The sequence below is a fragment of the Canis aureus genome, chromosome 33, assembly GCF_053574225.1.
Source record: "Canis aureus isolate CA01 chromosome 33, VMU_Caureus_v.1.0, whole genome shotgun sequence".
Classification (NCBI taxonomy): domain Eukaryota; kingdom Metazoa; phylum Chordata; class Mammalia; order Carnivora; family Canidae; genus Canis; species Canis aureus.
The window spans coordinates 29,044,457-29,070,307 of record NC_135643.1 but is presented as its reverse complement, the minus strand read 5'-3'; the positions used below and the strand labels follow the sequence as shown (position 1 = coordinate 29,070,307).

At 38.7% G+C, this 25,851-nt stretch overlaps 1 protein-coding gene across 16 annotated transcripts in view; it reads right to left on the bottom strand.

The window, feature by feature from the left end:
* LOC144303841 (eukaryotic translation initiation factor 1-like) overlaps window positions 1-25,851 on the bottom strand; it is a 140,929-nt gene that overhangs the window by 47,685 nt on the left and 67,393 nt on the right. For 13 of the 16 annotated variants that reach the window (XR_013370818.1, XR_013370821.1, XR_013370819.1 and 10 more), the window contains one exon: window positions 15,480-15,574. Coding sequence is in view for 1 of the 16 variants with exons in the window: in XM_077882253.1 (XP_077738379.1) it covers window positions 13,574-13,588 (15 nt within the window). In the remaining 15 variants the exon portion in view is untranslated. Of the gene's footprint in view, window positions 1-13,573; window positions 13,604-15,479; window positions 15,575-17,589; window positions 17,701-25,851 lie in introns of those variants that run through there. The other 3 variants (XR_013370831.1, XR_013370832.1, XM_077882253.1) reach the window with 2 other exon arrangements.

Below are 25,851 nucleotides of genomic sequence, written 5' to 3'. Positions count from 1 at the left end.
TTTTATTTTAAAGCTACAACTAGACCTTGTTGGAATTAGACAGGGTCTCTTTCTCCCCAGAACATTCTAAGGATGAGAGGCCACCCTCAAAATGCCACCCTAATACAAACTGATCCCCATACACACTACTAGTCATGGTTTGTTTTCTTATATGGCAAAAGTTTATTTTATTTCACTGCTCCATCAAAATTATTTATCTCATTTATCATACAGTTCCTGCCTAGTGTGTTTTGCCAGAACTAACATGCATGAAAATTATGTTAATGGGCCTTGGACTGGTTTTAATGTACTTCATATAATCAAGAAACTAAACAAACAGAAAGAGCTCTGAAAGGTGCTCATTCTACTCAGAAGAACCGCTTGCTCTCGTAAGACACGTTTTTGAGGAGAATACCTGCCAAGCATCAAACCACCACCAGTTCCCTTAGAAAAGACCTGTTTATTGAAAGAAGAAAATAGACTAAGGGACTTATCATTGTATCCCCCTCCAACAAGTACCCTAGGTTTCCATTAGCCAGTGGTGGTTTCATGGAGAGAGACTGGGAAGTGATTTGGAAAAGATTCTTAACACGAAAACTGACCAAAAGAAAAATTAATTTTCAATTTTTGAGGAGAAGTCACCTTTGTGAAAATCGTCCATTGCTTGAGGAATTCAATGTGTGTGTACACAGGGATATCACTATAATGCTGGCCTGGTGGTCTACTTCCAAAACACACGGACGTCGGGAAAAGCAATATTATAAAGAGGCCTTTCTGCTACTTTTGAGAATTGAATATCCCAGGATTTAGTATGAGATGGGCCCACATTATCATAAATTTTCCTCCATAAATAAGTTTTATAGAAAAACTCCATTAAACTTAAAGAACTGAAATTTTGAGGATGAGTTTTAAGTAGCTTTGTGATATTGCTTTGAATATTTATATTTACATACAAAATTTTTTTTAAATTAAGATTTTATTTGAAAGAAAGAGAGAGAGATAGTGACAGAGATAGTGAAAGAGAGCACGAGTGGGGAGGAGAGGGAGAAATAAGCTCCCTGCTCAGCAGGGAACCCCATGTGGGGCTCCATCCCACAACCCTGGGATCACAACCTGAGCCGAAGGCAGATGCCCAACTGACTAAGCTACTCAGGCACCCTTACATACTAATTTTTTATAAACAATTGCAAAAAGATCTCTTGAGAGCCAGGAATTGGGCTAGTCTCCAGAACACAACCACCACACACACATACACACAAATCCCTTATTAGCAATATCAAAAGAATGCTAAAACCAGATAGAACATGTATGTCTGAAATGAAAATAAAGACATTGGTTTGCTATTTTTAGTCATTTAAATGATAGTATCAGATAGACCAGTTGCCCAATCAAACCTATAGAGTTGGACTGTGGTTAAAAATGACCAAAGGACATGATCTCAAAATGACTGCAATGTGTAAAATATGTAACCCTTATTCTTATCTTGGATACCATCCAGGACATTGAGGTTATCTCTGTCCCAGTGACAGAAGGAACTCTGTGCTTTTCACAGGAGAAATATTTGTTTTGCTTTTGTCTAATCTGTCTTCCATTGAGAACAAGAAGTATTTTGCTTCATGAAGAATAAGAAGGTAAAAACACAGCTGGACATCACCAAGCTCAGAAGAGCAGGCTGTAAATATGAGAGTGGGCAGTGGGAGCAGGTTGTCGAAACAGGACCTTGGAGATTGAAGGCTAGCAAAGAGCTGTGTGAGCAAAGGGGGCCTGAAACATGATATAATTTCAAAAAAGCACCTTCTCAATATGGCACAACAACAGCAAGACCATTGGAACGTTTGTTCTTTGACTCAAACAAGGCTTTGTCCATAGAAAGAAAAACATATACTTCTGAAGAAAGGGGGCACATGAAACTTATTATTTATTTTGCACTTGGACTGAATATATGAGTCAAACTTCTTCCTTACTTTTTGCTTAACAAGGATCAGCTAGGGGGCGGAGGCAGCAGTGATGAGATAGAGGAGAGGTAAAGGGTGAGAAGACCCCTCGGTAGAGAGAGAAAAACCCTGAAGGAGTGAAATAACAGAAAGAGAAGAATAAGTAAAAACAAACAAACAAACAAACAAAACAAAAAAACAAATGGAAGCCAAATCTTAACAGTAGACTTCTCCCCCTTAGGCATGTCACTGTCAGTCCTCCAGGGAAAACAGTATAACAGTCACTCTCTACTCTGTTCAACCATGTGACAAATATCATGTCTATAAATATGCCATGTTTTTAAAAAGATGCTGACCAACTGTTGTACATCCATAAGAGTGTGACTAGGGTGATGAGAATCATGCAGGATCTTTAAGGAGACTAAGTCTATTTAGTTGGAGAAGATTTGGCAGCAGCGTGATAATTAACTCAAAGTTTTTGAAGGGAAGAGGGCAGATAAAGATGTACACTTAGAAATATTGCCCTTGATAATAGAGGACCAGTGAAAAGAGAGAAATTTGGGATCAATGTAGAATTTTCTAATATCCAGAATCCTCAAAAAGGAAATGAACTTCTTCATAAAATAGTGAGACCCTTATTTCTAGATGTACTCAAGTCAGCTGCTGAGTACAGCAGCTAAGTACATCAGAGTTATTATAGAAAGGACTTAAATTAGTGAGAACTGGGATGCCTGGGTGGCACAGTGGTTGAGCGTTGGCCTAGGGCATGATCCTGGAGTCCCGGGATCGAGTCCTGTATCGAGCTCCCTGCATGGAGCCTGCTTCTCCCTCTGCCTATGTCTCGTCCTCTCTCTGTGTGTGTCTCTTATGAATAAATAAATAAAATCTTTAAAAATAAATAAATAAGTGAGAGCTCTCAATTGCAAGCAACAAAAAACTAATTTAATTTAGATGACTTAAACAAAAAGGAAATTAATTGGTTCAATATAATTCTAGATTCAGCACAGATGGGTCCTGAAGCTCAAATGATATCATCAGGAATCTTTTATCACTCAGTTCTGCCTGCCTCTGTGTTGGCTTCATACTGAGGCAGGTTATTCCTCAGATTGTGGCAAAAATGGCAACCTATGGTTTCAGTCTTACACTACATCAACTAAGCAACAGGAGTGGAAGGAGTTTCTTCTTTCTTGATAACACCAGCTATTGCTGGAAATCACTCTAGCTCCTATCAAGTACCTCTTCTGAACCTATAGTTATGACATTGGAAAGGCAGCAATCCCACTAGCCAGAACTAAGTCATGTACTCACCCTTGCACAATTCTTGGTGGTCATAGCATGTAGCACTCCCTTTGGTCACATCTGGGTTATGTGCACATCCTTAAAGTAGGAGAGGAAGGTGGGCATGGAGTCAACAATCCCTCCCTCCTAAACCATGTGGACCGAGTTGCCAAAGGAAAATCAGGATGCTCTTATCAGAAAAGAGGGAGGAGTTTCAGGATAGACTAAAGTGACAGCTATCTACAGGATAGCGACAGGCAAGGAGAGGAGCCAGGCCTACAAAACTTTTACAGCCTTTTCTAGTTAAAATTTTGTTTATTGCTAAGTCACACTTGCTAAGTCAAGAACTAGGAACTCATTCTATAATTTAAAGCCAAACTGTTGACTTTTAGTTACATAATCCCTTAGATATACAGTTACATCAACTTAGAAAGTAAATTATTCAACTAATGGCCTGTTAATCACCTTCCTTTGTAAGATGTAAGATGGAAACCCATGGTGTACTAGCAAAATGGCTCTAGGAAAATAAAGCCTTGATGTATAGTATTTGCCAGTTTCCATGGTGTAAATATTCCCATAAAGGCCAATTTCAACCTATCAACATGAGGTCACTAAAAACAGAGTCGGGAAGATTCTGATGCACATATTCATCGCTCCTGAGTTGGTGCCATTTAGCTCCAGCACAGCAGTTGACAAGACTGAATACATAAATATTCCAATTCTATGAAAAATGATCTCAGATGATAGAGTCCAGTTTTTTTCCATTTCATTTGAGGATATGGCAAGAGACTGTAAATTTAAAATATGCCATAAAATATACAAATTAAGTACATCAATTTCTCTATAGTGGATGCTATTAGCTATTCAGTGAAAAAATATTCAGTGAAAAAATACAGTGTATTTTTTCATGTTGAATACCCTGTATTTTTCAACATGATGTGAGTGAACTCTTCATAAAATGATTCTCATTTCTTATGATTTGATCTTAAGAATCATGAAAACAAACAAATCAGAGGCACTACTAGTTGGTGGCTTATTATGATATCTCCAGATTTGTTTGAAAAGCCTAAGATCCCTCTCTATCTGACAAAACTGGTATACTTTTTGGCAAAAAGAACCAAAATTAATGGGAAATAAAACATGTATCTACAATGGTTTATCAATAACTTGATTTGTTTTGTGATAAATGCAAAAATAACTTGATTTGTTTTGTGATAAATGCAAAAAAATTCATAAGAACAAATACAACTGTTTATGAGCGTACATGGTAGGCATTTGGCAAGAAAGGAAGAGAGCATAGGCTGGCACGGAAGCTCAATGGGAGAGCCATTGAGAACATACTGAAGGCACCTCTAGCAAAGCTTCTTATTATGTTTCCTCCCAAACAATCTCAGTTCAAACTTCAAGCATCCCACATCCCAAATAGACCATGGCAGTTATTTTGAAAGGAGCTGTTTCTAATTCAACTTTTTCAAATATTGCAAAATAGAGTATGGCTAAATATATATTTCCTAGTTTGTTTACAGTATCCTGCTGGAATTTTAGAAATTGATTTTGTCCTGTCAGCAACCTCAACTATTTAACCATTTTGAACTATGAAAAAGGCAATTTTAAGTCAACACTTGGAAATAAAAATACTTAACAATTATGTAACTCTTCCTTTCTCCCAGGTGCTGTTCTATTTAATGTAGGCCCTTTGATGCATTCACTCAATAATGTACCAGACTGAGGTCTGTAGCCCCAGTAAGCGGGTTCCAAGAGGCCATCCAAACCAATAAGGCCTGACTTAGGGATCAGGAGCTGAAGCCAAAGTCAAGCAGTGCACAGAATGACAGGAGCAAGGGAAGCATGAGGCCACCAAGGGAGGCCAGAGACAGGATCATTCCTGGCTCCCTGAAGGTGTGTGTGTGGCTTGTTCCACTTATCATTTAACAGATGGAACAAATATAGAATCCTTTTGAAAAGTAGAAATCTGAATGTTAAAATGGGTGGATTTTTAGAAAATTCTGCAGGGAAGTTATTTTTATGGAAACTATAAAACTCAGAAACCATAAAAGGAAAGATTGATCTATTGAATTTGTCTTAAAATTTAAAACTTCTGTAGGAAAAAATACCACAAAGAAAATAAAAAGATAAGCTTGAATAAAACTTTTGTAACATATATTGCTTATACAAAAAGATCTCTTATAAATCAGTAGAGAGAAAGAAGGAAGGAAGGAAAGGAAAAAGAAAAAGAGATAGAAAAAGGGAGGAGGAAAGAGAAAGGAGAAAAGAAAGAAGAAAGGCAAAAAAGAAAAGCAAAGGACAAACATGAAAATCTCATAATTTTATATACATCACTCATAATTTTAAAATATAAACATCACTCATAATTTTAATAATGCAAATTAATACAACAATGAACTGTTCTTTTTTGACCTATACATTTAAAATTAAAGCAAGCATGTCAGCAAGTGTGTGGTAAGAGATAAATTATGAAACTTTTCTCGAGGACAATTTGGCAAAACATCAAAATTTAATATACACATATCTTTGACTTTGCAATTTGGTTGAAATCCAGAATCCAGAATAATAATAAATCAATAAAATCAGTATTTTGACTAATGAAGAAGCAAGCCACCTAAAAATGAACACTATTGTTCCTAGATGATTGATGATGTAATTTATAATATGAGAGAATGTGAGCTTTCTTGGACTAGCCTGATGGATTGCAGGTCAACTTAGAAGAATATTTATGAGCAGAACTAATAAATTCTGAGCCTACTTTGATCTGTGATTTGCTTGAATTGGTTTTCCCTTTGCCCTCCTCTGGACTGATTATCCAGTAGAAACCGAGGCTACTCAACACCCAGCATATCGCATAGGTTAGCAAGCTAAAAGCAGCATTGTACTGGAGGCCAGGAGAGAGTGTAACAAAAAAAGCAAATGCTATGTGACTGCATGGGTGGGAAAGGCTTCTCAGAAGAATGTTACCTGAAATGGGCCTTGAAGGTGAAGAGCAGAGGATTGGAAAAGCCAGTCCAAAGGTAGGGGAGAGCAAGATCTAGAGTCAGGCATGGACAGAAAACTTTGAGACTTAAAGACAAATCTAGGAGATATTGGACTAGGAGCCAGAAAATTCTTAGCACATATCTGCAACTATCAGTCGATCAAGGAAAACAGAGCCCTGGGATCCCAAGATATCCATTATGAGTAGGTCCCAAACTTTATATATCCATGACCTTCCCTCAAAATTCTTCCCTTATTGGACAATAGGCATATTTGCTCTAAATTTTTCCTTCGGGTCTACTCCCTTTGTATTTAGTATTGTCTTAAGGGATAATACCCACAAAATGATATGTTTGTATGTTAGAAATGGTTCTTCTAATACTTAAGTAAATATATAGCTAGTAAAGTGTTTTTCAAAGTTCACTGTATACTACCTGATATACTGACACACGAACCAGTAAAATGACACATATCTCACCTTAAGAAATGTTGGTCTTCACAAACCATGAGAGACTCCTAACTCTGGGAAACAAACAAAGGAATGTGGAAGGGGAGGTGGGTGGGGAGATGGGGTAACTGGGTGACAGGCACTAAGGAGGGCACTTGATGGGGTGAGCACTGGGTATTATACTATACGTTGGTAAACTGAATTTAAATAAAAAAAAAATTTAAAAAGAAATGTTGGTCTTCAAATATAGTCACTTCATACTGATGTGAAAGCTGTCATTTGTTCATGTTTATATCACATATGACAACCTAGACCAAACATGAAGTGTGAAATTGAAGATACCACATGGCATTTTTAAACCATTCTGAAGCATAACTTAACATACTACAGTACAATGAGAAACTAACATTGTGGGGGCAACTATTGTGTGTAGTCTGTGTGCTGGCTATTTAAAATATCTTCTGAATGGACATGGAATTTTCACAAAATCAAATAATGTAATCAAGCAAGTAACCTGCAAATACAAACACCTTCATATTCCTAAACCCTGACTACCTGATATTAAATATCATTTCAAAGTAGTTTGAGCTGTTTTACTTCCAACCTTTGAGGAAAGTTGTTGGATCTCACTTGAAAGGATGACTATCCTTTAAGAAAGAAGACCACAATACCACAAGAAACAAGAAAAAAATATAACCTTCAATTATCTTACAACATTTACTAAAGGCGGGAGAGGTTTCAAAATAGTGTGACAGCTGGCTGGAAGCATGGCGTGGTTTCTCCTTTATCTGTTTATTCGCCTAAGGTACATGTATTCATGTGTCCCACCAGCATAGTTTTCTGGGTGACCAAGGAAGATTTTTAACTAGGATTAAAATTGTGACAGTATGGACCCCTCTTCATAGAAAACCAAATGACCTCTCTTCCATTGGTCATAGAAAGGAATCAGGGGATCATAGGTGCCTTACTCTCCTGCTTACATGAGTTGTGGTTTGGGGGATTCAGACAGTCTGTTTTGCTTCTCCTGTTTATCCCTAAACCATACAAAAACTCTCTTCTTTATGCATCCAGCAAGGCTGAAGTGGGACAGGGCTGAAGGTGCCAGGTAAAGCATGTTCTGGAGCACTGGGAGAGGACAGCCAAAATGATTAAATGTTTGGGAAACAGTCCCCACAATGAAAGAAGTAAAAGAACTTAGATCATTTGTGTCTTTTTTTTTTTTTTTAAAGAACATTTGTGTCTTAAAAGAAGTTTGTGAGGACAGGGATATGACTCTCTTCCTAAGGGATTGGGATAGTTATTGACAGGCACATGACAAGGATCCATCAGTCACATGCATACGAATGGAGCAACACTGAACTTAACAGATGTTTCTTGCTGCAATTCCCTGATCGCTTTCTAGAACACCACCAGTATACGAGAGGCAGGGCAACAAACGGTGTAGGCACATAGACTCTGAAGCCAGACTTAGCCTCAATCCCCTTGCCTGTAAAATAACAATAATAAAAGTGCCCACCTCATTAAATTTTTGTGAGGATTATATTTGTTACTATATGTAAAATGTTTGAACAGGTGCCTGGCACATGGTTAGTGCTACGTGTTCGCTATTGTTGTTTCGTTAGTGTAATGCTAATTATGTTAACTATAAGCGCTTGCTCTATTTCCATCAAGATTAACAAATTTGAGGATTGTTCTTGAAATAATAGTGTTGTATGGTGACAGATGGTAGCTACACTTGTGGTGAGCATAGCATTAAAAAAAAGTTTGGAGATGCAATTAAAGTGCATGAATTTGAGGTAAGCAGTTGAATCGAACAAAATGTGTCACTATGAGGGAGTGGGAGCTTTATCCTATAGGGGTGACCTATTTTTGTTGTTTGAGACAGCCTTTCTGAGATGGTGTGAACATTGTCCTTCCTAGAGGGTAAAGTGTATACAAGATGACCCATTGAGTTCTTCACAGCCAGCTGGTTTGGTATCAACAATGTGATCACAGCAGCTCTGGATAGAGAAATTTTTCCTAAATGCAGCTACAAGAACATCTCCTGTCAAGGTCTATGTTGTTTGACTCACACGCATATGGCCAACAGATCTTTGCTATCTACCAGTCAATAAACATGTGTGATGGCGTCTCTCCCTATGGCAGGAGGGAGTGAAAAAGTGTCTCTGAATCCAGACTTTACAAAGCATGTGAGCAGGCTCTGTGTGTCTCTGCTGTCCATGTCAGTCAATAAAATTAGGTCCTGACATCTCCCTTTTCTTAAAGGCATTTAATGAGTTACATATTCATTGTTTTAAGAAGCACACTCGAGGAACAATACAGCTTAAGAGCAGAAAAAAAGAACTACTCAGGCTGGGTTCTATTGCCATAAAAACTTGGTGATAGGAAGTAACCTCAAACACTGGTGAAATCTTCTGAACCAAGTGGGAGTCTGCCTGCTGAAAGACTGCACCATCCCCCTTAAGGAGGAGCCGCTTAGTGGTAGACAGATGTGGCTCAGTGGGAGTTTAAATCCTGGAGATCCTTGACATTTGCAGATTCAGCTATTCATAGTAGACCATTGGGGGAGCAACCTCAAGGGGCTATGCCATGTAATCGTTTGTAATTCTGCTGCAAGGCTGCAGTTCTCAAGAGACCACATAGCTAGTCATGTACTAGGTCAGTTCACCGTACTGTCAAAATTGGGACAACTTTGAAGAGTAAAAGAGGGTGCTATTAATAATTACAGTTGGATAACAGGCATAAAGTGAATCTGTCCTGGGCAAATTAAAATGTATGATCACCCCACCCAAGGTACAGCTTTTGGATCTTCTATGAGTATAAGGCACATCTCCGGTGAATTATTTTTAAAATCATATTTACTTTTAAAAGCAATAAAGAGATAAATTCTTATTTCTGGTTGGTTAACTCCTATGACAATTTGCAGACAAAATGGATAACCGTAGGAAGCCTGGGGAGCTGCCTAAACATGTCCATTTGGGACATTCATCAAAATCTTGCCCTCGAACTTTGTGGGACTCCTAAGAATTTACCAGCTTGTCAAACATAGCATAAATTTGAACCTTGTGTGTCTACCAAACTCAATCGGGCCACTTAAACAGCAAGGTAAGCACCTGAGTGCCACTCCAAGACAACGTCACTGGGGCTTGTCATTCAGATTGCTGAAGGAAATGATCGAGTGGTCAATGGTGACCCTGATATAGGCGTTTGCTGATAGCTGAAATGAATTATTTAACTTAGAAAATGTTTGGAATCAGGAGGATCATATAAAAACAGCCCTACTAAGGCTTCTAGGTAAAAGGAAATAATTACAATGCACCATACACTCAGAATCTACCAGGCTCTCTGCTAGGCTCTCTATGGATGCTCTTTTATAATCTTCACAACTCTGTGAAGGAGATATGATCCCCATGTAACAGCTGGAGAAATCAGAAAGTTTGCATAACCGATGCAAAGGAAAGTCATTTATAAAATCAGCAAATGCTTTTTTGTGTAAAAAAAAAATCATGGTCTGGAGTCATGCTTAAAGTTGGCAGCAAAAAATCCACTTTCATCTTCTGTTCACCTGGGAAGGGGAAGAGAAATTAATTCTTTGCTGCCTCCAAGAAACCACTACTATTCAGTCCGCCGTGTACCAACAGAATTCTAGAGACTAATTAGACTAAGATTGGTGCCTTTCTACAAACTAAGCTATTTGTTGGCTGTGATTTTGTTGCTCCATTGCAATTCCCAGGAGAACTACAGGAATCCTGGGGCAGCCTAAGTGACATAAACAGGGCAGTGGTTTGCAAACATTTTACTACCAATAGTAAGAAAGTCCATTTTGGGTCATCTCTTTCTTAGTCTTCAGTTCAACATCTGTGTTGAGTCATTAAAATGAAAAGGAAGAAATTGGCATTGATGGGGGTAACGGGGAGAGACAGCAACTACAAACTAAAGCCAGGAAGTGACTAAAACACATTTTGTCACAAATGCACTGGTGAAAAAGTGTGAACACCAATCTGTTTAAAAACTAGGCACTGAATCTGAAGTATGTGACTCCCAGATGAACTCACTTTAGGCTGAGGTTTACACTCTTGGTAATTACCGATAATTATCATTTTGGATTTTTTTTTACATAAAAGGAAATAGGTTATAGTTATGCTGCAATAATCCACTTATGCGCAGTTTTTGTTAATTCTATCTAGGATAGGAGATGGGAGTGTATAGGGGAGAACACCTCCAGTTAAGCTTTAAATGAAAATGTGTTTCAAGTCACCACAAGTTGGGTAAATACAATGATCCAGGATTTTTAATGCATGTATGAAACATTGGGAGACTGGCATTGGCAGATTCCTAAGGTAAAAGAACAACTCGACTAATCTAGCAAAGATTGCCTGGATCTGTGTGTCCAGGTGGGCAGTGTGTTTCAAAGATGAAAAAAAAAAAGTGTTTTGGGCTGTCTTTCTCCAGGACACACCTTCATTCTAGACAACTCCTTTGGTAGAAACAGCCTTCCCCCTCCTCCCAAGCCCCCTGGCAAACGCCTGCTCATCATTTAAAAAGCATCTCAAATGTCACAGTGAAGTTTTCTCTCAGCTCTGCTATGAAGCCTTCTCTCAGCCCCAAGGCAAAGGTTTGTGATCTCTTAGCGGGCTCCTTTGTGCCCTTGTACAGACATCCTTTTCCCCTGTTCATCACACACCACGCTAGCATTCAAGAGAGGTCTGCCTCCAGCATGTCATCCCACTGACCTCCAGGGCTGCCTCTCGTGACCTGAGGATTAGACACGGGATCTCTTCCTCATTTAATACTCAAGAAAATGGCATGCACACCTAGTAAAAAATCTTCTGTTTCAGAACAGGGTAAAGAAGTAACTCATAAATAAGTGTCTGTCCGTGTGTGTATATTGCCCACTGGGCTGGGAGTTCTTTGGGCTTAGGTATTAGGCCTTGGTAACTTTTATAACTGGTGCTTATATAGTACAGATTATCTGTACCTCATTGTGTACATCATCATTGTGTGTTCATGAGATAACTTCAGGGAAAATAAAGTAACAATTCTCCTCTCCTTTTCCTAAGTTTTTACGTTCTAGGATCTGTCTAGATTTTAAAATGTTTTCATTTTTACTGTAACTGAGGTAGCCTCAAATTTGTAAAGCAATCCAAATTTCTATTTCCAGCCCTGACCCTCAGACACACAGAAGCAACTTCCAACTTGACTCTTCAGTTCTACGTCTAATAAGCATCTCAAGACTACCATGGCCAAAACAGAACAATGGATTTTACCTGCACCCCCTCTCTGAAGGTGACCTTTCCCACTCTTCCCATCTCCGTATCTTCAATATGTACCTGGTATCCTTGATCTCAAATCTGCGTCCTGCTACTGCCCTGGTCCCAGCCCCCATCGTCTCTCCGGAAGCACCTCCAGCTAGTCCCCTATTCCCATCCTTGTCCTGTCCATACAGCAATAGCTATAGCACCCTTCTTAAAATATTAATCAGATCATGTTATTCCTGCACTCAAATATCTCCAGGGGTTTCTCCAGATACTTAGAACAAAACCCAAACTCCTTCCTAGAAGCTTCCAATATAAAAACCATCTGTGGTCTGTCTACCTCTTTGATCTCATTTCCTACCTCTCTCCACCATATTCACGGGATCCACATTCCCTCTGTTCCAGGAACCTGCCACGATCTTCTCCTCTTAGGATTTTGCCTTTGTTCTTCTCTTTGCCCACAAGGCACTACCAGGTCTTCTGTCCAGCTCTGTCTTGTCATTCTTTGATCTCAGCCTAAGTATTAGCTCCTCAGAGAGCCTTCCCTGACCAACCATCTAAAGCTCTCCAAGGGTCCCCTAGAACAATCCTCTATTTTGCTTTGAATATTGTTGCGTTCATGGTCTGTCTCCTCCACTGGAATGCAAATTTGGTGAAAGCAGGGATCATTCACTACTCTATCCTCAGCTCCTAGAACAGGGCGGGTGCTTCTTTGTGGAATGGAGATGGAGCAATTCTGGGGGAAAAAGTTGTCAACAAGAAATCTGAATTTTAGTACAGTCACCAGGAAGTGGCTGTTCTGTAGACACATGATACTTTCTTTGTTGTCAGCCACAGAAAATAAGTGAGGACTACACAGAAAGAACAGTCTAGTGACAAATGTGCAACAGTTTGCTCCGTGACAACTTCCAAACTACATGGAAGTATGTCATTGCACTCTGTAGAACAGATGTTATCCAAACTGCCTGTAGGGCCAACACAGCTGTGTTGAACAGGTGGCCTGTTCAAAAGAGAGTAGGCAGGACTGTCACCTCATGAAACAGATTCTCACTGACTGAAAGACCAGAGCAGCTCCAAAACCTGTTGGACCAAATGAACACCCCTACCCTTCAGTACAATGGAAGGAGGACAAAGAATTGATCTATTTTATAAATTACAAAACTTGATCCTACCCTGACCCAAATTCTGGTCACTGTGACTAATTAGCTTCCACTCCAGATATATAGATTAGCCTCTGTCTCTCCAGTTCTGCCTTCCCCATATCAATCTCACACCCCTAACCCCTTTTTTTCCCAGCTAAGAAGGTATTTCTTTACTGAAAGTAACCCAAGGGCTATCCCACAATGATTTCCATTACTTTTGTCCATTTTAATGGCTAATAAGAAATATAAAGCAATCTGTGTAATGAATATGTAATAAGAGCTCATCATTGTAGAACTGAGCCACCAGCATGGTACTCACCATACGGAGATTAATGCGGCTGTAACTCCTTACAGATTCACCCAACCTCCTCTGTACTCTTAGAAGCACATGATGAGCTCTTGCTTGAGAATCTAGAACACTCCTCACTCCTTCCCTCCCCATGCACCTAAAGATATTTCAATTTTTGTTTCCTAGTCATATCATAGAGAACAAGGTGGGGTGGGTGTGGGAGTCAGAAGTCCTTATCCTACCTCTGGTTGAGTCCTTACTTTTTTATGTGGCATAGAGAAAGCACATGGGCTTTGAAATCATGCACATCATGTGACCTGGGCAAACGGGTAGACTCCTGCCATCTGTGGCTGCCTCTGATGTTTAATGTCTCTGGTTTTAGGCCTTTTGTGATCAGCAATTCACAGTTAGGCCATCAAAAGCAGGAAATGCTGTGCATCTCAAGAAATACTTCTCTGTGATGCTCCTTGCGTCACATGGCATGCCTGCTGGCGGCAGTTGCTATGGCGGAAGAGAGCCACCTCAAGGTTTTGTGATGAGGTTCATGGAGAAAGGAAACAGAGGGCCTACTCCGTGGCTTTCATGGCTGTGAAAGAAATGAAGGACAAAACCCAACAGAGCTGAATTTTCAAATGAAGTGGTTAGGTAGGTATTTCAGCTCTGGAATAAAAAAATACCAGTCTTTGCCACTTACTGGCTGTGTGCTATCAGAGAACTAGCAACTGCTTTAGCCTCAGTTTCTGAAAATGAGAAAAAAAATACAGCACCTACCTTGTAGGCTGCTGAAGGATTAATTTAGGTAATATATGTGAAGCGTTTAACATAGCTCCCGGAAGGTGGGAAGTACATCAACAAATCTTGGGCTTTTACTTTGGCGGGAGAATTTGAGTTTCCAGATGTCATTTATTGATAAATGGCGATTAAGTGCATCTTTAGTTATCCTTCTTGTATCCTTAATGATTTTGTTGGAAGTGTTCATGTAAGATAGGCAGAGCCTCTTCCCTACCTATATTTCCAATATTCCTGGAAGGGTTAGAAGAGGGAGGGAGTGTGCCAACAGTGGCATTATTCCACAAAACTAATTGCCTGGGAGTCTAATGCACAGGTGCCCTGGCATGTGTACTGCATGACAAAGCACTGACAGAAATACCCACTTCGTAGGATAATTGTGAATATTAAATGGGATCAAGAATAAGAAACTACTTAGAGTCTAAGGAGTCATTGCCTCTTCCTCTTTCCTTTGCATGATTGGGGAAAATGTTTAGAGCCCTTATTTAGTAACTTACCAAAAATGTTTTCACCCCCTAAATCTTACAAGACCGTTTCTTTCCTTGATATATTTTTGATATACTATGTGTTTCTTAAACATTTTTTTTCTAATAATCTCCCCTTCCTTCCTCACCCTTTGATCCTTTCTTTCCCTTGCAGTGTCTCCCTTTCTCACATTCCTTTAATTTACATTTTGTTGCAGAATCCTGGTATAAGAGCTTTATTGTGGCACTAATCACAGAATTACTTTTCTAAATGGTCAGTTTTTACAGAAAAGTGTAGAATCCTTACAGGATGCATGCTGCCGCGTTCTAATAGATACTCTTTTTTTCTGAATTTAAAAAAAAATGGCTCTTTTGGTATTCTATGCAAATGAACGTTGACTATAAGTTGGAAACACATTCAGCTGCCTCCTCAAGCAAAGATGTCTTTTCAGTGTCAGAATTCTTGAAAGTCCTTGAATAAAAATTCACTTCCCTCTAGAGTCATATTGATGTATTTTTAATATTGCTATTTTCCTTTTATTGTTGCATAGAGATGCATTCTAATTTTGTTTGTAGTTTATAATCAAAAGGAACCAAGGGAAAAGCTAGTAAGGGTCTATTGAAAGAGTTAAATCATTTCCCTACAGCTTTCCTAAGCGGAACTGATAGTCTTAGCCTGACTTAGAGAGCTGGAATAGAAAGGCTGCCAACATCTGTTTTGGTCAGAGACAGATAAAAGAGACTAATTCATAGTGGGAATAACCCATGTGTGGCATTCTGTATTCCATTACCCTTTTCACACACACACACAAAAATACGCATGATACAGATAGACAGATATATTTCTACCTAAACTTTTTCACAGTGAAAATAAAAGTGAAAGGCTCAAAAGAGTTATTATTGATTTATTTACCTAGAATGAAGCCAGAAGAGGCACAGCACATCAACAGCACCACCACCACCTTGCAAGGGTGGGTCTTTGCCATTTGACAGAACTGGTCTTGAAATCTAAAAATACAGAAGTGAAAATAACTTTTCAAATACCCATAGAAACATGAATTAGAGCTGACATAAGCAAATGAAATGCAAGAATAATGTAAGATCTTTATTTTATTCATAGTTTCAACCTTCTCTCCATTAAAACGAATTCAGGAAGTGCTAAAATATAGCCAAATAAATTTATCTGAGACCTTCTTCTCTCATTATTGGTAAAGATGCTAACAGGTAGGCAAGAGAAGTCATTAAGCTATCTGGATAATTGATGAAATGAGTAAGCCACAAAGAAATAATCAGGGCATGGCTGTATCAAGAGATCAATATCAGGGGAAAAAATGTTTTGCATTTGACAGGAATGTAGCTATGGAGATGGGAGTGTAGTGAGAGAGATTTGGTTTCTTTGGTTGGTTACTTACTTGGCCAGGAATGAAACCTACAGCTTCATTTCTTACCTAAGAATACATAAAAAGTCACCAACATCCAGGGTCATCAAGAAATCTGTTTAACTCTGAATTATTTCAGGTAAGTAGCTCAATGCTTAAACTCTACTTTCTTTTTAGACACTAATCCCTGCATGACCAAAACAGTGTTGTAATAGTAACAGAGTTTTAGGACATACTTTTGACAACGAACGGGAAAATCTTGAGTCAAAGGAGCTCAGTGGATGAACTATATGCCACAGTGTTGACACCCAGAGCCTATGACTCCCATGAGAGAAAAAGCTCCACCTTGGCTACTCCAAAAGTGGAGTGGAAGCGTCCTTGTTTGTGAGGTATGAATTCTCTTCTCCAACTTAAAATTAAGCAAAAGCTCCTCATGACTAATCATACCTTCTTTTTCTATCTCTTTTCCTCTTTCTTTTTTTCTTTGTCATCTTTTTCACTCCCCCCTCCTCCCCCCTTTCTCTTCCATTGCTATGGAAATTGGTCACGGTCTGGGTGGGGAATATGTCTTCTACCTGAACACCAGAATGCAAGTTCATTGGGGTCTAAGACTGTAGAGAGAAGTGCTCAAACGTGCACTTTTAATTAAATAGAATAAAGCCAGGACCACCTCAAGGTCCTATATTGAAGAAGTTGCTATGTCAGAGGGGGAGCTGCTCCTCCACAGGGAGGGTCAGGCTGATGAGGCACATTGTTTCTTCTATCTCAGAATCTGAAAACATTTGCTTATGAGCGCAACTGTCTTGTTAAATAACAACTGTGGTCTTTGATACTTAGGACACAGTACAAATGTTTTATGTTTATGAATTCTTTAAACATCTCAGAGTCTTAATTAACCAGAACTCAATGAAATGGAACACTAACCACCACCACCTTCCAAAAAAATATTTAAAATTTTTTGTCATCATAAATTTTAAATAACTCACAGAGACCACAGATAATAATTGATAAAAATACCTCCATGTACACCTAAGATAGTATATATTTAGGCCAATCTCTTAAATCTTCTATAGGCAGAGCACATGATACTGAACGTATAATGATCATACATATTCAGAATTTTAATCCTGAAGCAGAACAGAGCCATGATAATGGAAGAAATACTGCTGTGTTCTCTTTTCTAACAAAAGCAAGAAAAACTGCTACTGGCCTTCAGAAAGATTTTCAACAAGAGAGAATATTCTTTTTTTCTTTGCATTCCAGATAATTGAATTTCTTTTTTCATCTGCCAAAGAATGTCAGTGCTCTGATCCTTCTAAGAAATCTGGGAGTAGTAGCCTGGAATTATTTATGATTTATGCCTACTGCCATAAAGGATTTGAGATCCGTATTCAAAGAATTGATATGACCAATATGCTAGACTCTGCCCTTGACTTTTTGACCAAAGATGTGTGCTTCTTTTACTCTAACTGTAAAACAAAAGACAAAGAGTTATAGAATGACAGAGTTAGAAGGGATCTCTACTACTGGAAGCTGTAGATCATTTGATAGAGAGCCAAGTTCCAGAAAAGTAAAATAACCTGTCTAAGGCCAAAGTGCTCATCAGTACCAGAAGTGAGATAAGAACCAGGTCCCCTGACTCACAGTCTTTCCCATTGGCCCAGGCAGTCTTCCCACTGTGCAGCTTTTAGGAGGATACTGCAATCAGGATGAGACAGACCATTTTGTAAAGTCAGAATACTGGAAAACATGCCCTGAAAGTATAAAATATTAAGCCCAATTTTCCTCTAAACACCAAGTTCTACCCTCTTAGATTAACCCAAGGGGCACCTCAAATGGGTTACAAGCTAGGATCTCAGCTATTATGTGGCCACCTACCATGTATCTCCTTTCCCTGCCAATGTCCCTGGCAAAGCCAGAGATCAAATGGAGTCCAAGAACACCTGCCTCTGAAAGCACCAATGCCCACCAATAGGCTTCCAGATTCTCTCCTGAATGGTGGGGTGGGGATTGGTGGTGGTAGAGTCCAGCTCACATGTTGAGGACCAGGAGATACCAGACCATTAGGCTGGGAGTGGGAAAGCATACAACGAAGGAGGTATAATAGGTTAGCAAACTAAAGAGGGTCTGAAGCATGTACTGGGATATGGAACATGGCTCCATGGGTTCAGAGTACTAGAGAAAAAGAATGCCATGGGATTTTGTTTGTTTCTTTTTCACATGTAGTTTTTTAATGAATCAGGTTCACATTTAGGGCCTGGGGGAGATATGACTTTTTTTCTCTCCTGGCAAATCTCCAGTTAATTTGGGGTTGGGAGGGCCCATATCAAGGGGGCAAAGTACCTTTCTGCCATAGATCCTCCTCTAGTATCTAACGCAGAAGAGACTTTGGCTCTGGAAAAATAGGGCAAATTCTAAGTAAGAGTAGGAAACTACTTATGGGCAGTGATATGCTAGTAAAAGTTTAACCATCAGCTCTCTAGAAAAAAAAATGTATACATAAATACATGCATACGCTTAATATAAATTTACTGATAATAAAGAATGGCTATAATATATAAATAAAATATTTATATAGAAATATATAAAATATCAAGGCTCTGTATTAGAAATTCTATATAATCAGTTGGTTTCTCACAGAATGCTTTCCTTGATTTTTATCTTACTATTGTCTCCTTAACTACCTATGGTTACAATGATCAAACAAGTATAAGTACCATGTGAATACTGGTTAATATTTTCATTCATATTAAAAAGTAATAAACAACAAAGACATAAATCAGAACAGTACTTGTTTATTGACGATGTAAGCCACTTCTTTGCTGAATCAACAATAGTTTCCTTTTTTTTTAAGATTTTTATTTATTTATTCATGAGAGTCACAGAGAGAGAGGCAGAGACACAGGCAGAGGGAGAAGCAGGCTCCATGCAGGGAGCCCGATGTGGGATTCAATCCTGGGTCTCCAGGATCATGCCCTGAGCCAAAGGCAGACGCTCAACCACTGAGCCACCCAGGCGTCCCCAGATAATAGTTTCTAAATACCAGAAGATACTTCCTTAATTTGGAGGGCTATCCACAATGTAACGAATATAAGCATAAAACACATTTAAATTTATTATCACTAATGTTATTAATATTTTCTCCATCACTTGCTTACATCTAGATAATCGACAAAATGATAAATCAAGCCATGATTTGTAGCCAATTTCTGTAATGTAAATATTCCCATCATGCAGATTTCAAACTATCATGTGATGTCACTGAACGTGGGATCATGAGGAGATAGGAAGGAGCACAGCATTATATAATCTGTCCACCATACAGGTATGATAGATGTAAATAACCTCAGGACCACGGATCATGTTAAAATGTAGTAGAATAACTTAAAAGTGGAAAGTTGGGGGTATTCATTACCTTTGTTTTTAATATAACTCATGCAATTCTAAGTTTATATCGTTTCATTTTTAATAGCAGCTGTATTTAACAAGTGGCTCACAAAATTCCTAAAAACTTAACGATCAGCTCTCATAAGCCGGGACAAACTGGCTCTAGCACTCCACTGAAGGGAAAAGACATTCTTTTGAAAATGAGTATCAGTAAAAAAGATTACTAGTTTATAAGATTCGTGTTCCTATTAAGTTATAAAGCCATTTATTAAGAAACTGAATTTTCAAACCCTTGTCCAGTCAGTAGATTTGGCTTTTCTGGAGCCAAGTGTGTGTGAGGGGGTTGGGGGTGGGGGAGTTGGATTTTCCCACTTCCCCCACAGCCTTTAACCACCCCCATCAACTCTCCCACAGACACCCACTGCACAGAAGGGATTCATTTAACACACCTCAGGAGAGCTTCACCTTGTCCTATCCAAAATAACTCTTTCTGGAGCCAATTTTTTAGTGTAATTTATTCCAAACCTTTGATGGGGAAACTTGTACTCTTGAAGCTGTTCAGATGTGCAGCCAGCGGGGAGCTCCTAGGCCACATTGGCTTCTACAGCTACAGATGCTGTGGCCAACCCCGACGCCCAGGGACACCACGTGGATTTATAACATTCCTTGAGGGATAGCGGATCCATAGCCTCTAAATGAATGCATTATGCCTATCCACGTACATGTTTTTCATCTGTGACAGGTATTTTATGGATTGGAGCCTTCATTTAAATGTTACATAATCCTCCTTTAACAAATAATGTGAATATTCAATATAATTGAAACAAGAAAGACTGCCTTTGTTTCAGCATAACTGGTTCAAAAATAAAAGGACTTGGTACACATTAGAGACTGATCATCAAAAAGATCAGTTCAGTTACATTAGAAGGTATCATGTCTATCAAAGTTTATTCATAATGAAAGAAATACAAATGATATAAGAATTTTTGCCTCCTTATATGGTCATCTCAAACTCTTCAGGCGTAAGAAACTGGTGAAATGCACCATTTGGTCAAATTACTAATTTGGCTTAACTAAAAGCAAAGCCAGGATGAATCAATTAAAAACCTTAAGTTACAAGATGCCTTTTTACAAAACACTTTTTAAAGAAATTAAGTTGCGCTACTCTGTGGGATAAGACATAAGTGAAATTCTTCCACATTATCACATAGAGTTTTTACTTCAACAACTTAAAGTGTATGAGACTGATGTCAACTCAGGAATCTGTAACCTAATCTTAGAGAGTTTGTACCTGTACCATTTAGCACAATGTAGCTAAACACTCAAAAGGAATCTCTAAAGTGAATGAATGAATTAATGTCTTAATGACTGAAGATAATTTATTAGTGTTATTTTTTAAAGTTTCTTCTGTTGCATAGACTAAAAAATATGTTTGTAATTTTTCTTATGGTACTATTTTTAAGTAAACATTTTCTCTATTAATATTATTAAAATGTAGTCCTTTACTAAATTATCATGTTTTGAATTATGAGAGTCTATAATTAAGAAGTTATAATATGCCTCTATTATTTTTTCCTGTCCAGGATCCACCTCCCTTTCTGCCTTTAATAGGACCCTGACTTTCTCCTGGGAAAATCTCCCCTTCTCAGGATACACTGAGGTTGACCTTGACCCCAGTCCACAGATGGGCATATGATCTAAACCTGGTATAGTCAACAGTTAGTATCCAGGGGCTTTTATACACAAATCCCCTATGTACCTGAGACATACTTATGCAAGGATCTAAGTACCTTTAGCACAAGAGGATAAATAGCATGGGTGCTCCTCTGCTTTGTGTACTGCGCATAACTAACAGTGGCATGGTGAACTTTGCTTTTCTATGCAAGGCAGTGTGCTAAGCATTACCAGAGGTACAAAGATAAGTAAGACAGTGTCTACTTTCTAGGAACATAGAGGCCAGCTGTGGAGCCAAATGTATCCCACACCAAGTACAGCATGAGTGCTAGAACAGATGGGTAAGCAAAGGGCTCTCTCAGGAGAAGCAAGAACTGATTCAATGTAATTAGTCTTCACTAGAAACAAGCATCTCTGCATAATTTCAAAAATGGCTTGGTTTTTAACAGGTGCTAGGAAAGAAGCCTCACAAGGAAAAGGAAAAATCTATGGAAAGGTGCTGAATAGTGAAAATGTATAAGGGATGCATGAAAGGTTGGCTTTGGAGTAAACTAGGATGAAGGGATTATCAGATTGAGGAGAGCTTTGAACGCTTGACAAAGGAGTTGGGCCTAATTCCACAGGCAATCCTGAGGTATTGCGGTTTGGAAATGAATGAGCTACAAAAACCAAGCTAAAGTTTAATAAGAAAACTCAAGCAGCAGTGTGAAGGATTTCAGGAATAGGCGAAAGTATGTTAGCAGGCAGAAAAAGTAGGGAGGACAATAGTTCATCCAGGTAAGGAAATGTTAGAACTCGAATCATGCAAGCACCAGAAGGCACAAACACAGAGAGATTTTAAAGACTTCCGCACATTGACCAAAATAAATACTCCTTGATAAATAATGGATGTGGGAAGTAAAGGGAGGTGCCAGTACTTCTTGATAGAATGACTCGGAAGCAATTAATACTGCTAATCAAGTAGGAAACTCAAGTTGAGGAACACAGCAGGAAACGCAGGCACATTTTGTACTTTGGAGGTGTGAGGTGCTGGTGACATATGTAAGAGGTATTGAAAGGCAATTGCAAATGAAGATATCTAGTCAGGATGAAGATTAGAACTAAAGGTAGAGATTTAGAAACCATGAGATCTAAAGAGAGACTGTAGGATGGTACGTATGGTTGTGTGGGAAAGGAAGAACCACCAGTGACTCACAATAGTAGAGTTTGAAACCAAAAGAATCCAGAATCATTCAAATAAAGGGATGGATAGCTTTAGGAAGGGAGTGATCACCACATAACAGGAGGAAGAGACAGGAGGAAGGTGGAGAAGAGCATTTGCCCATTAAAAGCTTAAGTTTGTTCATTTGACTTTAACGGAAAGCTTGCAATTTTTAAACAATTTTGTTATATATATATATATATATATATATATATATATATATATATATATATTAGAGTTTTTTCATTCCTAGGACCAGGGCCAATTAATATACTAGTAAAACTAATAGATATTATGGAAAAGTGATTTAAAGAAGAATAGTCATTTCTATTTCCTCAATCCCAAACACTCTCTCAAATGTTATTTTCCCGGTTTTTCTCTCCCCAAATTAGTCTCCCCCCCCCCAAAAAAAAAGTAACATCAGGAATTCAGGCAATATTTTTTAGGCTTGCACTTTTCAAACGGTTTCCTGTTCTTTTAAATATTTTAATCAACTTCATTTAAAAACCACTAACCTAGGAACTATTAGTCTATAAAACTTCCATTTGAAAAAGTATATAATCACTTCGATAATGATAGATAATTCAAATTTACTTTAGAAGAGAGATTAAGAGCCTTCTGTTTCTTGCTGTGTTCTGGAAGCTCGGTAATGGGAGGGCATCCAGCCTATGGAGAGGAAAATGAGGAATATTCCTTGCTGAAGACGTATTTATTTTGATAGAAGGATACTGCGGGCCAGAAATACTGCTTTCCAACAAAGATTCTCATGGTGGTCTAGACACACTTTCTGGAATGCAAAAACCAGGACTTTATTCTCCTTTCACAAATGTTCATCTAAGTTTAGATGTTTCCAAAATCTTACATTCTCTTTCAAGTCCTTTAGAAAGTCACACAACAAAATGTTTTTCCCTCTCTCTGTGCAGCTGATTTTTAACTGTGAAAACTTTTAGACCAAAAAAAAAAAAAAAAAAAGAGAGAGAGAATTATCCAAAATTCAAGGATTGCCATCTATGCTGTAATTTCCCAGAGAAATCTGCAGCAATGAGGGCTTGTGCTCAAATGTTCAGCTGCCACAGTCTTATATGGCTTCTCTGGAAGAAGCCAGAGGCATAAATCCAAGGCAGTCATAGCCTCTTTATGGCTCCAATGGCCAGCCAGAGCTGCTTTTAGATGCCAATGTCCCAATAGCCACAACAAACCAAGCAGAACACTCTATGGAATTCAACCTGGATCTAAACCTGCCCTTGGTAAATAGGAAACCCCATCAGCTGAGCAGGCCCATGGCAAAAGAGACACATATCAAATACAGAGATGTTCAATGCTCCCTCTTTTTCTTCTTCCTCCCTCCCTTTCTTCCTTCCTTCTTTCCTTCCCTCTTTACAACTTTATTAAAGGATAACTGACACAGAATCAACTGCCCATATTTAAAGTATTACAATTTGATGAGCTTTGGCATATATATACCCATAAAACCATCACTACAATCAAAAGAACAGACATTTCCATCACCCCTCAAACGTTTCCTTGTGACCCTCTGTAATTCATTTTTCCTTCTATCCCCATGCTCAAAGAATTACTGATCTATTTTCTATCACTGAAAATGTGTCTGCATCTTAGAATTTATGTAAATGGAATAATGCAGGATTATATGTGTACTCCTTTCTGTCTAGCTTCTTCAGCATAATGATTTTGAGATTCATCATACTGTTCTGTATATCAACATTTTGTCCCTTTTACAGTAGTGTTCCATTACCTGGATATACCACAGTTTAACTATTTACCTACTGATAAGCCCATGGGTTGTTTCCAGTTTCATAAGTGAAGCTGCTATGAACAAATGTATACAAATATTCATGTAGAAATACGCTTTCTTTTGTCTTGTGTAAATGGGGAATAAAATGACTAGGTCATATGGTAGGTAAATATTCTTAAACTTTATTGTGGGAAAATTAAGTTACTTAGAAACAGGTTGAGCCTTTCCAGGCTTGTTTTTAATCTTTGTTAGGCAGGTCCACAGTAACATTTAGTGTAGGGCTTGACTTCACAACTAAGGAAAAGCCTTTCTGAGCACCCTGCTGGATGTCCTATGTGTTAAGAGCTCTTTCCACTCTGAGTGGTGGAAAGATGAATTTCTCTTGGTTCTGTGTGAGCTCCAAATATCGTCCTGTTTAAGTCTTCCCACTAATTCCAGGGCCTCAGAATTTTTCTCACATACATACTGACCAGTACTCAGCTAAAGACTTGAAGGTACCCTTTTCATATCTCCACAGCATTTTCTGTCTCTCTCTCCGTGTAGCTTTCTCCTCTCTGGTACTTAGCCCTGAGAATTCTGGACACCTTGACCTCCTCTTTCTCCTCAACTCAGGGAGGACATCACTGCAGCCTGGAAACATTCACCAAGCAGTAAGCTGGGTTAATCATAGGGTTCCCTTCATTTGTTTATCTCTCAGAGATCACTATCTTGTACTGCCTATTTTACCTATTTTAAATATGTATTTATTATTTGAAAAAGAGAAAGAGCGTGGAAGGAGAGGGGCAGAGGGAGGAGAGAATCTCAAGCAGACTCCCTGCTGAGCATGGAGCCTGATGTAGGCTTGATTTCATGACCCTGAGATCATGACCTGAGCTGAAATCAAGAGTCAGATTCAGCCAACTAACCACCCAGGCACTACTTTTACTGACTATTTAAAAATAACTAAACACTATTGTTTCACATATTTTTTCCCTTTTTTTAGTTGTCTAACGCAGAAGGGTAAACACAGTCCCTGTTACTCCATCATAGCACATTGTGAAACTGATTCAGGAAATTTAATGTCAGGTTCAAAGAACTTAACTATAAATTCTAAGGATTAATGTTAAACAATTTCTACAAATTTGTCAGTCCAACCCAGAGCCACACAATGTAAGTGTGCTAAGTAGGTTCAGTGTCCCTGACAAAAAAAACCTTATTTTCATTTCCATAAATTAAGATTCAAAGTAATAGTGCGTATTGCTCTATATTTTCAGGTTCTAGCATAATGATTTGATGATATTTTCTCTCTAGTTCTGTGCATGCAAGCATGTGTGTGTGGTGTTCCTATAAACATGCATGAATATATATTTTGTATCCAGCTTTATGACTGGATTTAGACCTAAAATTTATACTTTGTTTAATGCACATAAACAGGAAGTAGCTATTTGTGAATTCATTTGTTAGAATTCTGTTTATAGAAGTAATTTAAAGAATAATGCTTTGTTCACATGAGTGAGAGGCTCCTGTCAGTAGGAAAAAATATGGGGTGAGGTGCCTTAAGGAACACCTTGGAGCTTCACCATACAGTCAGCCGGATTCACTCAAGAGCCCTCTGCATTTCCCATTTGCTAAGATTTAATTTTACTCTCAAAGGAGTAAGCTCTTAACTTGACTGGAGCCTCGCATGAGAATTAGTTGCCCATTCACCTACTCCCACAGCCCCCCTTCCTCTGACTCTGTTCCTAGAGCTGCCTTGGCTGCCTGCCCAGACCCTTGACTTCTTGAATTTGGGCCCATCATGTTTCTCATGCCTGGCTGAACTCAAGGCCATCCACCTTTCCTTGACCTTTGGTATAAACTTTCTAGACTCCTGTCTGCCTGTCCACCTGGCCATTGCTTGGCCTGGTGCCCA